The following is an 18,306-nucleotide window of genomic DNA, read 5'->3' on the forward strand; positions in this document are numbered from 1 at the left end:
CCATTTTGACAACCATCTTTTTTTGCAGTTTTGCTAGTGGGACTATCATTACTGAGTGCTCCCTGGGAGAATCACTGTCAGCAGGGGAACCAGAGGTCAATTTACACTCTCCCTTCATTGATCACCCAATTAAAGTTGTAACAGTCTGTCATGTATTGCGATAAGTAGTGTTTTTTCATCCTTTCTAAATTAACTTTGATGTTGTTTACTCAGTGTTCTGTTCTTGCTTTATAGTTAACTCTCTTTGAATTTAAATGGATTAAATGGTTAATTCAGAGTTAAATAACTAGTCACATGCCCTTTGAAAATTTACAAGGCCCCCTCAAGAACTTTGAGAACATCGAGACACTTTTTAATGGTGTTCAGGCAAGGCCAATGCTCGTTCCCAATCCTTAATTGCACATTTAACTGAGTGGCTGGCTATGCCATTTCAAAGGGCACTTACATTTCTGTGGATCTGTAGGCCATAATAGGTAAAGAGGAATGATTTCATTCTCTGAAGGACATTAGTGAACCAGATTGTTTTGACAACAATCATTTCATGGTCACTATTACTGAGATTAGCTTTCAATTCGAGTACTGGCATGGACTGGGTTGGAAGGTTGTTTTGAACATTTGATGTATCGATTTTCTAGTTTATCCCTACAGTCTGTAGGGCTGGATATTTTATTTCTTTTTTTTCCCTTGTACTGAAGTGTACATGTGTCAATAAAGGCAATTTGGTTCAATAATTTGAGTCTATCTTCAACCAGCTGCCATGGATGGATTTGAAGTCTTGGGCACAGAGTATTAACCTTGGACTGTGGATTATTACCCCAGTGACATTACCACTACATCACAGAAGTTTTGTTGCCTTAAGTTTTGTTTTGGGAGAAATGGCTTCTGTCGAGTTCAGCTTCTGCACAACTCTAAATGTAGATGGATTTCCCTGACTCAAGTCAGAGTTAGAAGAGACAGCAAAGAGTTCTCAAAAGATTGCTCAAGCGAGCTGAAATCTCAAACTTAAGAAAAGAGGTGCTAGGATCTAAGGACAAGGAGATTATATTCAGTTGAGCATACTCGTGGGGCTCCTTGGAAATAACTATCCATTTATTTCAATTCTCTGTTGTAATGACTGACATTTTTACCTTCACACTCTTGCACTATACCTCAATATCCATCAATTCCTTTAGCACTCAAAAATCTACATATCTCTTAATTTTTAATACACAAACCACTTTGAACCCCAGTACTCTGAATTCATAACCCTTTCGGTAAATAATTCCCAAGCCTCAGGCTTACTCTTCTTTTTGGCAATATTGTAAGCCTCTTTCTTTGAACAATTATGACCTTTGTCTTTTAGGGTTAGAGGGAGCCCATCTCGATGGACTAGTTCCCTCCTTCCCCAGTGCATTGTCAGTTTCCCACAAATCAAAACCTCCGCCTTCCACGGCACTTCTCAAGCTTCATGTTTAACCTTGAATCATAAGGCCTTAAGAAATACCAATAAGCAGCAGCCATTCGGCCCCTTGAGCCTGATCTGCCATTCAATAGGATCATGGTTGATTCGACATTCCTTATATCCACTTTCCTGCACATTCCCCGTATCTCTCAGTTCCCCGACTGATTAGATATTGAGCAATCTCAGTCTTAAATGTACACAAGGATTCTGCACCCATAGCTCTCTGCAACAAAGAGTTCCAAAGGTTCTCAACTCCCTGCGAAAAGATATTTCTTCTCACCTTATTCTTAAATTGGCCCCCCTTTGTTCTGAGGCTATTCCCTCTTGTCCCTGACTCTCTCAAGAGGGAAAACATCCTCCCAGCATTCACCTTCTCAAAGATCTTAAGAATAGTAAATGTTTCAATTAGATCAGCTCTGTTTCTTGTAAATGAGTAGTTCCAACCTGTTTAGAATTTACTCATAAGGCAATTCCTCCATACTATGGATCATCCTAATGAACCTTCTCTGAACTGCCTCCAATGACATGAAGTGGTTCCAGCACTGATTCTTATGGAATTCCACTGATCATGGGATGCCAACATGAAAAAGAGTCCCTTAACCCTACAGTCTCTGTTTCCTGAACATTAGCAAATGCTCTGTCTATGCCAATGTACTACCTCCAATACCATGAACTCTTGTCTAATGACTTAACCTTTTGTGAGATACGTTGTTCAATGCTTTCAGGAAGTTCAAATACAACTCATCTCCTGATTCCCCTCTAACCACTCTGCTTGAGACTGCCTCAGAAAACTTGATTAGTCAGACATGATTTCCATTTCATAAAGCCACACTGACTTGTTTAGATCATGATTTTCCAAATTTCTGCTATCACTTCCTGAACAATTGATTCCAACAATTTTCTAATGAACATGTTAGGCTATTTAGTCAGTCTGTTGCAACGCCAATTGAGATGTGGAACAGATAGCAGTCCACAGATTATAACTTTTCAGCCACAAAGTTTCTCAGCAGAACATCATTCCTACCTCTACCCTTGCCATTTGTTCTTATGTGGACTCCGACATTTGGAATCCTACTCCATCCTGGCTTTATAGTTGCCACTGGGTTGCCAGTAGAACATTTGGAATTCCTGGTTGAAGCTGTGTAAAACAGCACACTACTCCATCCCGACTATACAGTCAATGCTACATTTCTTTCTACGCCACTTTGAGTGGCTTCCTGCACCATAATGCAACAGTCTGTTTGCACTTTCACTTTGCACTGCTTGTGCTTATTCACAGAGCAGGCATGTGGCCCAGGTGATCAAAGGCAAGACCTAACACTGTTCCATTATTACATCTTGGATGTCCATACCTGCCTAACCCACTCTCTTCCAGACCACTGACTAACTCAAATGTTTGACTTAATCTAAGCTTTCTGACTGACCCCTGGTGATTCCAATTCAACAACTCCATGCTGATGTGGCTCGAACTATAGATGTGATCACAAAGCTCTCCATAAACTCCCATTGCAATTACAGTACAGCACCTGCTCTCCATGTTAAACAAGATGAACAACAAAAGACCTGTACCAAAAGATCCTCCAACCCATCAGGCCCCTAATATTCAGGCATGTCGGACTGAACTTTTTCTTTACTTAACTGATTAGATGATTAGTTATTTTCCAGTTGACTTAATTTTGCACAATGAATTGATCTAGTTTGTTAAATTTTAATGAAGCAGAGCTTGTTGTAATTTCATTGTTTAGAAATAAAAAAGAAACACTGGCTACTGGACAAACAAAAAGTTTTGGTGCTTTAGCATTCTTGTTCACAAAACACTCAGTTTTGCAATTACTTAGTGATCTTAATCTGTGCCTTCTTTATTACTTCTGTCAATGGAAACAGTTTCTCCATATTCACCCTCAAACTCTTCACAGTTTGGATACATTTATCAAAACGTCCCATGTTACCTTCCCTGCTCTAATGAGAACATGTTCTTGCAAATCTCAACTACATCTTTTATAAACTGTCTTGCCCAAAGTTTTCAATAACGTGACCAGAAACTAAATTGTTCTCAGTATAATACTCTAGGCTCCATCTCCACCAATTGTTCACTCCCTTCCCCTCCTCACTGATCAACTTCACCATAAGTGAGATTAGATACCCTACAGTGTGGAAACAGGCCATTTGGCCCAACAAGTCCACACTGATCCTCTGAAAAGTAACCCACCCAGACCCTTTCCCTCTGACTAATGCATCTAACACCATGGGCAATTTAGTACGGCCAATTCACCTGACCCGCACATTTTTTGGATTGTAAGAGGAAACCGGAGCACCTGGAAGAAACCCACACTAACCACTGAGTTGCTCTAATTACCATCTTTGCAGTTCTGAAGGAAGGTAACGATACTAAAAATGTTGACTCTGATTTCTCTCCACAGATGCTGCCAGACCTGCTGAATTTCGCTAGCAAATTCTGTTTTTGTTTCAGATTTCTGTTTTTGTTTAGTGTAATACTGTTGTTTTGTGCTCTATGCCTATATTTTAAAACCAAAGTTACTGGATGCTTTTTAGAAAGCAATTTTCTCAACTCAACCTGCCACCTTCACATACGGACATACCAATTATAGGCAGCAAGCATCCTTGCCCACTTTACTATTCAAGAATAATCATGGCTGATCTGATTGTGATCTAAGCTCCATTTTCTTGCCTACCTCCCATAATTCCTTGCTAATCAACATTCTCTCCATGTCTGCCTTAAAGGTATTCAGTGACCCCACTGACACCACTATCCAGAAACAAGAAATAAGCTTGTGATCCTTGACAGAGAAAAAAAAAATTCTAATTTCTATTTTAAATTAGGGCCTCCTTATTTCTGAACTATATCCCTCAAAAGAAAAGACCCTTTTTCATTAATTTCCCCCAGGATCTTATATGTTTCAATAAGATTACTTCTCATTCTTCTAAACCCCAATGGATGCCCAATCTGTCCAAACGTTGCTCATAACCATCCCAAATCCTAATCCAAGGAATTGGTCAAATGACCCTCTTCTGGGTACCTCTGTATGTTCATCCTAGGCTACCTGGTTCTATATTCCCAATAAAATTGTTTCACTTAGTCTCTGTTACTTATGCTAATGTTTCCTGATAAAATAATCATTGTACATTTCTTGGAGTCAAATCACATCAGCTGTGTCTTCACCCATTTCAAGAGTTGATGTCACCTGAAAATATATCCCTCACTGTTACTGCATATTTTCAATGTCAACCAATCTGCAAACTTTGAAGTTATACTTTGGATATCCACCCGAGAACAGGTCAATATCAACAATTAAAACAACCATAATCCCATCACCAACCCCGGGATGTCTCTGCACAATACTTCCCAACATGAAAAGCAATCACCTATTGCTACTCTCTGCTTTCTGATACTTCGGCCAATTTCCTATCATTGACATTTAACCCCATGGTTTTCAATCCTGCTAACAAGTCTATTCTCCAACACTTCATCAAACACCCTTTTGGACATCAATATACACAACATTAACCTCAATACCTTTCATCAAGTTTCCATCATTTCATCAAAGGAATCAATCAAGTTAATCAACCACAATTTACACTTAACAAATGCATGCTGTTGGTTTAATTTAATTTAACTCATAGCTAAATCGAGTATCATCATCTCTAAATGCATCACCTCCAATGGGATTAGGTTGACTGATCTATAGCCACTGCATTTATTCTTTTCCCCTTTTTCTAAACACGAGTGTAATACTTGCTTTCCTCAGCACCTAGTATTATCTCAGATGACTATACTTGGCCCTTGATGGTATCTGACACTTCTACCAGTCTGTGGCACTGGGTATGGGCTGTTAAAGGCAGTTCACTACCATCAATCTTAATTTTTGTTTTAGGTCTATCTCATGATTAGAGAATACAACACTATGAAGTAACTCCAGAAGAGGCACTACCCTTGGGTAACAAGAAGGCTCATTACATGATAGCAATAAATACATGAGATCATCCATAATTCCCAGGATATTAGGGAGTTGACACAGATAGAGTCATAGTCACAGAGCCATACAGCACAGAAATAAACCGTTTTGTATAACCAGTTAATGCCAACATAATCTCAGACTAAACTAGTCCCACCTGCTTGTACTTGGCCCATATCCCTCCAAATATTTCTTGTTCATGGACTTAGCTAAAAGTCTTTTAAACATTGTAACTGTATTCACAGCCAGCACTTCCACTTGGAGCTCACTCCATAAATGAACCACACTCTGTAAAAAAAAAAATTACCCCTCATGTCTTCATTAAATCTTCTTCCTCTTAAAAATATGCGCCCTAGTCTTAAAATCCCCACCCCAGAGAAAAGACACCTGCCATTCACCTTATCTATACCTCTCATGATTTTATAAACCTCTATAAGGTCACCTCTCAACCTGCTATGCTCCAGTGAAAAATGTCCCAGCCTTTCACGCTCTCCTTATAACTTAAACCTTCCATTCTCAAGCAACTTCCTGATAAATCTCTGCTGAACCCTCTCCAGCTTAATAATATTTGATACATCTTCCCTCCAAAAGCTGGGAGTTGAAATTTTGCCTCCATCCAGACTGGATGATTTCAAGTAAAATGGAGCCAATATAACATGAACATTTAATTTCTTCAGAACCATTACTTTATACAACACTGCCTTCCAACCAAACACTTATTTCTAAGGAAGACTGGACGACTGGGATCAGAATTTCTGCAATTTCCACTCTTACTTCCCCCTGCAACCTAGAAAACATCTTAAGCTGGACTTATTTTTGCACTGTTGAGTACAGTCGACATTTCTAAGACATTCTGTCTGATTGCCACATCTTTGAATAACAACAGCTTAAAATCCTGACAGACAAACAGTAAGGGGATGGAGGCAGCTGGGTTTAAACATTTGACCAAGAGCCAAGGTGCTTGGAGTCAGGTGAGGAGAAATGGTTAAAACTTGCCAAGGATTCTTTAACCATCACCCTGCTGGTGACTTTTACATTGACGAAAAGGGAATAAAAGATACAGCAAGCAACTCACCTTTCCCACTTTGCATTGCCACCAATGCCACATTTCACCCCAATATCTTCTGTACAGCTGAGGGAAATCTTCTTGGACTGAGGCTAATGGGTGATATTGAACATTCTCAGACTTGGAATTCCTTGATGCTAACACTGGGTGCTTGAAATAGAAAGTGTTCTATTCCCCATGTCATGTCAATTTGTACAAAACTAATTTCTCAAAATAGAAAAGAGCAAATGTGTGCGATGATAAAATCATAGCTTCTAAATTATCCCCCCTTTTACAACGTGTTAAATATATTGTAGAAGAGTTGCTTGTCTCTATTGTGTAGGAGATTTAAGTCTCTAGTTTACAAGAAATAAATTAAACTTTTGATATACAATGCACCTTTCCTCAATATTGTTGCAAATATGGGAATGTTATACATAGAACTTTAAAAAAAACAACTACAGAAACAAAGAGACTGTACAAAATTGATGACAGGCATAGATGCATGTGCACACACAGTTCAAATCTCGGACACAGTACACTGTTTTATTCCTTATTAGGCCTCTCATCATTTCAGCTTGAGGAGACATTGCAATCACTGTTTCAGTATAACATCTGTATTTTCTTGCCAGTTCTGTCCTGCCCATTGACCCTGATAAATTTCTCAGCACATCTTCCATCTGACATATTTTGCCAAGTATGTTGTAAAAGCCTAGTTTCACCTAAGTTATTATTTTAACCACTTACTCCACCACAAATCATTTGTTTAATCCCTCAACAAATTAGAAAAATATATCGCATTTTTAAATATACTTTACATTGCTTCACACAAAGGTAATGAATATAAAAAGAAGGAAATTGGAACCAACCTGATTTACAGCATCATTAATTAAAGTCTTTTTTTTAAGTCAAAAAGGGGGCAAAATTTGGTTTCCGTGCAGGACACAACCAATTGCTGAATAGGTCACAAGTTCTAACCATGGGCACATACTTTACAAGGGTATTTGTGACATTGACCACAGTAAGTATCCTGTTGTGAACCGATCTTCTGACTGACATACAGTGAAGCCCAACGGCATCGGAAATACTGTTATCCCCAAACAAGGATGCCCCTTTATTAAAAACAATTAGCTCTGATTCAATCTCAAAACACTTGTCTGGAAATTTAGAAATTTAAAAAATGAATTCGCGTTCAAATGATGATGCTCACCGATCTCAAGAAGCTTTAGATGAACTGATTAGCACCTTGTGACAAGACTCAACGGCTTACCAAGAGACTTAATCTCTTCTTAGTTTGAATGTGCAGTTTAGAGACAGTAGCTTTACTGCTTGAATATTTCAATTGTTTAACTGGTTTCAAATATTCTAGCCAGGACAAAACACTGAAGATAGAGTCTTGTAAGCAGAGACTAAACACCTGCCTGTACATAATATTTAAAAATCTGAATCAAATCGTTCCTCTTAATCTTGGATCATAAAATGCCCCAAAAACAAAGTTACATTTATTGAGTACCTCGACAGATCCTCAAAGTAGTTAATAGCCAATGGAATTTCTTTATTGAGCATCATCACTGTTATTATATTGCTAACCATTGCAATCAATATACCCATAACAAAGTCTTGTAAACAGTGAAAGAACCAGTTTATTGGTGCTGGCCAAATTACTGAATGAGCTTTCCGATTATCTGTGAATCGATGTGCAGTTAATATATAATTCAAAAGATAGTATCTCCAGGAATGCAGCACACCCTCTGTAAGTATCAGTATAGAGCTAACTTCTGAACCTAGTCATTCATTCAACCTATTGAGAGAACCATGCAGACTACAATACTTGGTTTGGTTGTTGTGCAGGGACTCAATGATGACTGATCAGAACATTAGAACAAGGTAAGATGCATTTCTTACCTTGGCAGTGCATTCCAATACCTGCCTCTATTTCCCTACAATGTCACAAATAGTACCTTCATAGTTCATGTGGGGGCCAGATTGATTTGAATACCACTGTGTGATTTCTAAAGGTGGACAAAGTCAGAAGTCACACGACACCAGGTTACAATCCAACAGATTTATTTGAAATCACAAGCTTTCAGAGTGCTGCTCCTTTGTTATATAAAGTACAACCTGGTGCCGTGTGACTTCAGACTTTGCCTATCCCAGTCCAACACCGGTACCTCTACATCATGGTCCCCAAAAGGTGGACAGGGTTGCGGACCGCCACCAGCATGGTCCAGCTATGTTTCCTCAATGTGGCAATTTATGTGGTACTACAGTATGGGATGTTTCTTACTGAGCAAGTTTTCAGATCAGAAATGCAATGTGTGTGGTGGAAGTATTCAAAATTGAGTTGGGCTGATGAATGTGCAGGATTACAGGTAGAAGGCAGGAGTATGGCAGCAGATAAATGGCTTATTTGGGGAACCGGTGTGCTGATGGGCTGAGCAGCCTCTTTCTGCAATGCAACTTTGCTGTGATTCTATAACTTTTCCCCCTCTACTGTCTGAAAAACTGTTGTTACTGAATAATGTATCAGGGGTACACTGTGATAACACAGACTTTAAATGGGAATGTGTGGCAAAGTCAGCGTTTATTGCTCTTCACTAATTTCCCCTTGAGAAGGTGATGGTGAGCTACCTTTTTGAATATGACTGCATCAACTGCTAGGATGTGACATTCAAACACATCATTGGGGTCTGGAATCATGGAAGGCCAGACTGTGTAAAGATGGCAGTTTTTGTTCTCCAAAGATATTGGTGAACATAGAACAGTTACAATAAAGGAGGCCATTGACCTGACAAGTCTACGTTGGGTGTCTGAGAGAACAATTCACTGAGCGCTACTCTGCCATTTCAGCTCCACACCTGACTTTACTTTCTCTTCAGATAATGAACCAGTTTTGTTTTGAAAGCCAGAACAGAATCAGCTTACAGAAATCTCAGACAGCACACTTTGACTCCCAATCATTTGTCCCCTAAAATGTTTCTCATGTTGCCATTGGTTCTTTTGTCAATTATCTTAAATCAGTGTGCGCTAGATCTTGATCCTTCTAGCAATAAGAGCAGTTTCACTCTAACTACTCTGATCAGACCCCCCAAGGTTTTGTACAGCTCCAGAAAATCTCCTCTCAACCTTCTTTTTTTTGAGGAGAATAGCCCCACATTCTTCAATCTATCTCCGTTAATGATATGTTTTATCCCTGGGACCATTCTCACAAATCTCTGCTGCAAACTCTCCAATCCTGCCAAATGTATGGTGCCAACAACTGGATAGGTTACTCCTATTGGGGTGGACTGGTGTTTTAGAACTATTTGTTGTTTGACATCACTCCCATTTTGATTAAGGCCATGCTTTACCAGCTTTCTCTCAACCTGTCTTGCCACCTTCAATGATTTATACACTTAGATCACCAGGTCCCTTTGTTACCGTTCCTTTGAAATGCAATCAGTTTTTATATCAGCGTTCTTGGTCTTCCTAACAAAATGTGACAATTCACATCTTTCTGTATTTAGTTCCATCTCCCACTTGTCTCTGTTCCACCACTTATCTATGTACTGGTGTGTAATTTAAAAATTCTAATTAAATTGATCACCGTACTGCTCACAGTTCACAAAACATTCAAGTGTGTGTCATTCACAATTTTTGAAATTGTACCTGTACATCAAAGTCCAGGTCTGTTTTTATAGATGGTAAGAAGAGTGAGGATCTTTTCATTGATTTCTGGTGAACCTTCTTATAGTCTAAAAGGTAAATGGAATCAATCGTTTCCTAGTCAGCCAATTTTGTTTTGATGCTGTGATTGTCCCTTTTGCTTAACTGCTATTGTGTGACAATCTTAATAAATGTCTCCAGGAACTCCATTGGAACATGCCAACTACAGTAGCTTTATTGACCCTCTCGGTTTCTCCATCAAAAGCTCAAACAAGTTAATTTAGCACAATTTACATTCAGCAAGCCTGTGCTCACTTTCCTTAGTAAATCCACATCGGGCCAACTTTAACATGGTCCCAAATTACAGCTGTGGCAAGCTTCTTCACCACCCAGGTTAAACTGACTGGTTTGGAGTTGCTGAGCCTATCCTCACACCACTTCCTGAACAATGTCACATGACATTTGACAGTCCTCTTGCACCACCACTGTACCCAAAGAGGATTGGAAAATTGTGAACAATGCCTCCAAATTTATCTTCTTTCGACCTTGGATGCATCTCACCTGGACTGATGGATGATCAACTTTAAATATAACCAGCCAATCTAACATCTCCTTTTCACTAGTTTGTAACCAATCAAGTGCCTCAAATTTTTTTATCATTCATTCATCGGATGTGGGTATTGCTGGCTGGGCCAACATTTATTGCCCATCCCTAATTGCTCAGGGAACTGTTAAAAGTCCACCACATTGCTGAGAGTCTGGAGTAACATGTATGCAAGACCAGGTAAGGACGGGCAGGAGGTTGGAAGAACACACCAAGCCAGGCAGCATCAGGAGGTGGAGAAGTCGACGTTTCAGGTGTAACCTTCTTTAGTCCTGAAGAAGAGTTACACCCGAAATGTCGCCTTCTCCACCTCCTGATGCTGCCTGGCTTGGTGTGCTTTTTCCAGCTGCCTGCCTGCCTCCTTTGGAATCCAGTACCTGCAGCTTTTTTTTTGTCTCTAACCAGGTAAGGACAGCAGAGAAGGATGAAAGGATATTAGTGAAACAAATGTTTTTTGTCTAGCAATCAACAAGGGGTTGATAATCATCATCAGACTCTTAATTCGAGATTTTTATTGAATTTGTATCCCACCATCTGCCTTGGTGGGATTTGAGCCAGGTCCTCAGAATATTACCGAGGCCTTTGGATTAATAGTCAAGTTTAGTGTGGTGCTGGAAAGACACAGGAGGCTAGGCAGCATCCGAGGAGCAGAAAAAAAAAAATCAATGTTTTGGGCAAAAACCCTTCATCAGGCATCCTGAATCATTCCTGGTGAAGGGCCTTTGCCCAAAATGTTGATTTTCCTGCTCCTCGGTTGCTGCCTGGCCTGCTGTGCTTTTCCAGCACCATCTAATCTTGACTCTAATCACCAGCATCTGCAGTACCCACTTCCACCTCTCTGGATTAATAGTCCAGCAATCACTAGGCCATTACCTCCCTTCTCTTTCGCTGTGATGTGGGAACCATTTTCTTCTTTGACAAGACAATACGAAATGCTCACCTGATATCTACGCTGCATCCCAGCCTCCATACATAAATCCTGTACCTACATTACATCCCAGCCTCCATACATAAATCCGGTACCTACACTACATCCCAGGCTTCTCACTCAACAGCCATCTTCAGCTGGTCAACCATGTCAGTACTTTTGCGTCTTGCTATACATAAATCGCTGAGTTTGCACCAAAAGGAACTACTTGACCAGGAAGTGCTTCGAGACACTAAGTATGTGAAAAGCATTATATAAAAAATCAACTTTTCCATTGCCCTTGTGCAGTAACACGTTATAACCACAGTTATTTGACCAAAATTTGATACCAGCTAATCCATGTATCTTGAATGGCTTCTTTTTATTTTGGTCAGCTTTGGTTGTGTCCTACTCTGGGGCCATGGGTTTTATTAAGATTTCTTACAAAAGAACAAAGATCCCATTGTTGGAGCCCCATATTTCAAGGACTCATTTAATCTGACAGCAGGTAGAAAGCAACCGCTGCAATTCATTTTCCCCATCAATACAGCTCATGAGCAGAATTACGAATACACGTCATGAATCAAATTGGTTCAGTCTTTTAAAAGAAAGTTCAAATGTATTCTTATACGCATCACAAATTTTTAGAAAATTCTTTCTGAAAACATCTCGCATCTTTCAGTCATATAACACCTGAGCTTACGAAGCACAATAAATCTAAATAAACAGGAAATGGAACATGCCAAGTCAATTGGTTGAATGAACCAGTGATGCCCTTTAACCTTTGGCCAAGTTCTACTGACCTAATCCACACCTTATTGAAATGCCACTGTCTGGAATGGCACATCCTAGAGAGATGGTGTATAAAGGCCACACCACCTTCCATCACACAGTAAATGCTGGAATTAGACATACCAATCTAATCAATTCCCATTCTGTGATAGGAAATTAACAAAACAAACTACAGGTCTAATTGTTCCATTTTAAATAAAATCGGTGACTGGCATCTTCATAGCTTTGAATTGTCTACTTTTCCTGGAAAACAGAAGAACAGGTATTGAATTCCAGCTCAGTCAAGCCCAGAAAGACATCAACTGCCAAAGTCGGTGAGAGTGCCCTATGCAGTTGGCAAACGAGAGCAAGAAAAAGAGAGAGCCAAAGCCCATTTAAAGGGTAATTACAGGAAGAGATTGATCTTGTAGAACATGAATGTGAGTCATTGCAGGAAACTACTCCTGACCGTCTTCAGCAGTTCCACAAATGATGACAATTTTAACAATTATAGTAGCCTTTGTTCTGGGGTTAATCATTTTTGATGTGAAAAAATTCGCTTGGTTGCTCTGATTCAAACTACTGCGAAATGGAACTAGTCTAAGATTGTATAAGTCTACCATTTTGCCAAAAGCGAAAAGCTGAAAACTCTTCAGGTAAATTGCATTTACATCACAAATGCAAATATATTGGAAACAGGGACATTTTCTGTTCAATGTTGAACATTCAGAAAATCTACAGTGAAAATAGTTGTAACCTTTGCAATTGTTCACCCCTATATAAATAAGCATTCAAGTTGGTAGTTAGTCAGCGGTGTGTAGACATAACAGTGCAATTTCACATTCAGGAAGATTAAAATCTACAACCCACTTCAAGCATAATATATAAAGATCAAGCTGGTTTCTACCATGTTTCAGAGAATATTATAATGTGGTCTTACCATCAAAGAATCACACTGTCATCAATGGAAATCACTTCAATTTTAATGCAATAGTTTTCAAACAAATGCTATGAGTCTCACTTGCCAAAGATCAGAGATAGGACAGATCCTAAATTGATTATTGTAAGGATCATTTTCCAGCTGTGTGATCCTGTTAATGAGCCTCACTCTTTAAAACTTTGAAATCTCCAACTGTTTTGCTCAGATCTGCCTAATAATTTAGAGCTAAATTACATTGCAGCTCAAAACATGACTCCCTTGTGAATCAACTGAGAATGTGTGGATTAATTGGAGTTATTACATTTTGACTGGACTGATTATTGTAGTGTTACAGGATGTGGATCATAGCAAAGATCAACTTTCTAGGAAATATTCAGGTTAGGATTAGAGGTAACATAAATTCTTACATTGAGTATTTGGTTAAATTATATCACTGTCTCTCCCTCACTTAACATGTATTAAATGTTCTCATGAAGTCAGTGTTTGCCCACGAAAAGAATGACGCTCGGAGGAACCATTAAGAATATTCAGTGTTTTAATTAAGTGCTTCCCACAATGCGATGCAGCCCTACCTGCCAAATTGAATCGGCCAGAGATACCAAGATTCAAACCAGGAAACATTAAGCTACGAAGCAATACCCTGAAATGATCAGCTGACCATTGGAAGGGAATCAAGTGGAAGGAGGTCAAATTAAAGCTGACAGGAACAATGTATGGTCCTTTTTTGTTTCAAAGCCAAGGTACAAGTAACCAGGAGATCATTCGTCCATGAGAACGTGCTTAATGTCCTCATCAAAACTTGGAGAGTGAAGGAACTGTTAGGGCTTCAGGATGGTTGTCAGTCTTGATTTGCTGAACACAGTGAATGAAGAGAAATTGTCCTGGGTCAAGAAAGAGGACCTTTATCTCCAACATTAATATCACATTCCTGATGATTAAACTGAGAATAAATGTGAGATAGTCTGCATGTAGACTAGAGTGCATTGAGACGCAACAGCCATATGGATATAAGGTGGAAAAGACATAAATGGACATGACTGAGTGCACCAGGAAAATCGAGTCTTGATTATCAGGGAAGAAATTTGGGAAGCTTGTACTGATAGATGTGATGACCTGTCAATAACATGTATCCTTAAACTGTGTATGCCCAAACTGTGGATAAACCTTCAAATGTAGTTGACATTAATATTGATTATATGGAACTATTTTCCTTAGTGGACAATTTTGATAATTCCAGCTCTTTACCCTCCCATTTGGATGGTTTTGTTTTAGAATCATAGAACCCTTCAGTGTGGAAACAGGCCCTTCAGCTCAAGTCCATGCCAACCCTCCGAAGAGTATCCCACCCAGACCCATTCCCCGACCCAATTACTCTACATTACCCCGGATTCATGCACCGAACCTACATATCCCTGAACACTATGGGCAATTTAGTGCATTAAATTCACCTAAACTGCACATCTTTGGACTATGGGAGGAAACTGGAGCACCTGGGGAAACCCACACAGACACGGGGAGAATGGGCAAACTCCACATAGACAGTCACCTGAGGCTGGAATTGAACCCAGGTCCCTGGCATTGTGAGGCAGCAGTGCTAACCACTATGCCATGTGTTTCCCATGAGGTCTTTGTGGGGGTAATTCCAAGTGTCTGGCAAACTAAGAAATTGGATTGAAAATATTCAAAATTGTGTATATGATAGGAGTCTGAATGGGAGCAATACTCCAAGACCCATAGTCCGCACCACCAAGACCATCTGGATTATCTTTGCCCCCATCTGTACAAGATAACACCACTGTCTACTTAATCCAGGTCTCATTGATTTCATTAATATAGCCAGAAAGTAAAAAGGGCAATCATTTGTCTTTTTCTTTTTATCACTTCCAAATCCTGAGGGCCTATTGTTTATGTTTCAATTGGGCGATTTCTAAGATTTGCTGCCCTGTACACATACAGTGCAGAGTTTAGATGTGCCGCATTTCGAAGGCCACAAGATTAATTGCTGATCAATCTGTACCATCTGGGTTCAATTTTAAAGTCTAGCTCATGGCTATTTTGCGACGTCATAAAATTACCCAACAAAAGTGGCCCATCTCAGGCACTTGCTAAGCAGGTCAGTTTTTGGACATTTCATTCTTGGAGGTCCCGTACTGCCAACACAACATAAAAATACTTGGCCAGAAGTTTAGCTTTCAAACACACACAACTCACAGGCTTTAAAGAATTTGGGCACTTGAGTTATATGACTAAAGATGTTTTCATAGATGGCATTTGAACACACAATCCTGAATATTCAAAGTACTTCAACCGAATATTAAAAGAGAAGTTTTCATGTCCAAGTTGACGTTTAAGTTCACAGTCTGGTGACACAGAGTGCCTGTACCAGTTCCTCATTTATCAGAGTGAACAGTGCTTACTGAAACACAACCATCAAATGAAAACAGTCAATATAGAAAAGGGAACTCGACACACTGCTGCTTGCCTCTTGGTCTTTTCTTCCTCCATCTGTTTTACAGGAATGCCATGTAGCCGGTTGCCTGAGCAACCCATTCTAAGATACCCCTGCTGGAATCATTTTATTAAAAAATATAAAGTCTGGGTCTTGGGTCCTCATCCCTGGCCATCCCACACACTGGCATCATCTTGTAAACACACTGCTTTCCGAAGAGCAGTTCATGTTAGCAATTTGTCAAGACTGCAGCTTGCAGAGAAGACCTAGGTGGATGCCGCTGTCAAACCTGAACACCTCGCCCATGCATTTGTATAACCTGTGCTCGTAGAGTCTGAATGCTGCTCAGGATTTGTTTCTGGTGTTCAACACATGTAATCCCCAGGCTCATTACATCCCTGCGAAAGAAAATCATAGAGAATTTAGTGTCTACAGTCTGCTGCTATTCATCGTCAAGACAGTAGCTGCGAATGGAGGCAGTGCTGGTGATTGAATGAAAAGCACAGCTAAGTATAATAATCATACTGACATAATCAGCTTGTACAGGTTCCCGTTTCTAGTGGCACTTCATCCATTAAATTACCTGCCAAAACTTTTTATTAAAATCTCTCACAAATGACCAAAACTGAAATGATCAGAACAGACTCACATCGCACCCTGAAAGGCTGCTGTTTAAAGGCTGCTCTGTGGGTGACGGCTTCAATTGAGATGGATGAAGCAACCCAGACGATGAGGTTGGGGGAGGCTGATGTGTCTCATCAAGGTCACATAGACTGAGAAGTATTACATACCAAGTGATTGCACACTCCTATTTATGCTTGCAACAAGCTTGTGCTGCAATTCCTTTATATTTTTCACAAGTTCTGATTATTGTTTCAAAAATGCTTTCCTCTCTGATTTATCCCTTTACCTAAAGGGTCAGGTTGCGGTATCTTATCAAAGACCACCAGACCTGTCCACTAAATGTGCAAACCTAAATGTGCACACTGTAGATTATTGAACATTGAATCAAGGCTTGTCCTTATCTGAGGCAAACAAGTCACTTTACAACAGAACTCCAGGTTTAACAATGTCTAAGAACCCTGGATTCTTTTTCCACTCCATTGTCCAAGAATCAAAGCATTGAAAGAAAATCTAAACCTATCTGACAAATTAATTCAACATCCACCTTACTACTGGCTGGTCTCTTTCCATCAGTAGTCATTAAGCAGCCCCCTTTGGTGACTAAGCTGTTGGAAGAATCATTTTCATATTCATAAAAATTAAAAGGACATTAAAATGTGGTTTCACAGTTGATGTGGGCTGATTTGATCATGAATGAATGCATGAATGAGGGCGAGAAGAACAGCAGGTGCTGTGGAGAAAAATGAATCACACAAAAAAGATAAAATATGTTCCCTTTAATGTCTTCAGTCTGTGAAATTCAGGCTAGTGTTTGGGGTGGCCATACAGTTTTCTCAAGAACAAGTTAAAAGAACAAGTGTTGAATGCTAGGAATATAGTGGACCAAAGAGACCTTCATATAGACCATCCCTTGGCCAAATGCCACTAGCATCATATTGAAAACAGAGTGTGGTTGAATGATCTTTTGGGAGTTCCCTGAATGTCCACTACAATGTTATTGACCGAAAGTCTGGAGAAATGGCTGTTGGACCTAATAGTGGACTTGTTGCCAATTGTCTGAGTGCCACGCAACAGGGTAACTGGTGGCATACTGTTAATCTCACTGGGCTAGTAATCTAGAACCCTTGGCTAATATGCTGAGAACATGGGTGAAATTTGAATTCAAGAAAAATATCTGGAATAAAAACCTAGACTACTGGTGACCTTGTAACCATTATCAATTGTGATAAACCTATCTAGTTTTAGGGAAGAAAATCTGCCGTCCTTACCTAGTCTGGCTTACATGTGACTCCAGACCCACAGCAATGTAGTTGACTCTTAACTGCCCCCTGAGCAATAAATAGCCAGTACTGGTGGCCTTACATGAACAAATTTTTAAAAAAATGTATGATCAAATTAATGTGAGGGAGAAAGTGGAGTCTTTGTCAAAGAACTCTTTGGGTTAGGATTAAACTACAGAGGTGACTTTACTGATTATGGCCATTTGTAGTGAAGGGGAGAGTTTACACATTTAAATCAAGGGAATTTCTGAGGAAAGCCTTCAGTTTTCTCTGGGTGCAATGGTACTCTTTTTGGTTTCAGTTTGTTTGGTGGCCAGCAATGATATTTGGTCAAAGCGTTTTATTAATCAGAGTCAGGCCCCTGAAAAGTATGGGCCTTGAAGGCTCAGTGAGGAAAATGGGTAGGAGGTAAATGTGCATGGAGAATTACCGGGGTAACCAGCTGAGTTTGGACGTACTCGCTCTCCAGCCTGCCTAAGGCCATTTGGGTGTGACTGTGCTTTAGGTACATTCTCGTCTTTCGATAGGCATTTACACTTATGGGAAGACCAAGACTAAAGACAATACACCTTTGATCATGAATCAGTCACAGATACAACAGAGAATTCAGGATAAATGCCTTCACT

General features: G+C 39.7%; 1 protein-coding gene and 1 long non-coding RNA gene across 5 annotated transcripts in view; both read right to left on the reverse strand.

Annotated features, from left to right (window-relative positions):
* The window catches only part of LOC140453660 (uncharacterized), a 127,589-nt gene extending 116,681 nt beyond the window's left edge, over positions 1-10,908 (reverse strand). Inside the window, exon 1 of the long non-coding RNA XR_011952449.1 lies at positions 7,330-10,908. This is a non-coding gene — a long non-coding RNA (uncharacterized lncRNA). The remainder of the gene's footprint in view (positions 1-7,329) is intronic.
* Positions 10,909-11,493: 585 nt separating this feature from the next.
* LOC140453661 (ephrin type-A receptor 7-like) overlaps positions 11,494-18,306 on the reverse strand; it is a 596,634-nt gene continuing 589,821 nt past the window's right edge. For all 4 annotated transcript variants that reach the window (XM_072548551.1, XM_072548549.1, XM_072548548.1 and 1 more), the window contains one exon: positions 11,494-16,174. In XM_072548551.1, coding sequence (XP_072404652.1) covers positions 16,060-16,174 — 115 coding nt within the window. In that variant the 3' untranslated portion in view covers positions 11,494-16,059. The remainder of the gene's footprint in view (positions 16,175-18,306) is intronic.

Source organism: Chiloscyllium punctatum, chromosome 27 (assembly GCF_047496795.1).
Source record: "Chiloscyllium punctatum isolate Juve2018m chromosome 27, sChiPun1.3, whole genome shotgun sequence".
Taxonomy (NCBI): domain Eukaryota; kingdom Metazoa; phylum Chordata; class Chondrichthyes; order Orectolobiformes; family Hemiscylliidae; genus Chiloscyllium; species Chiloscyllium punctatum.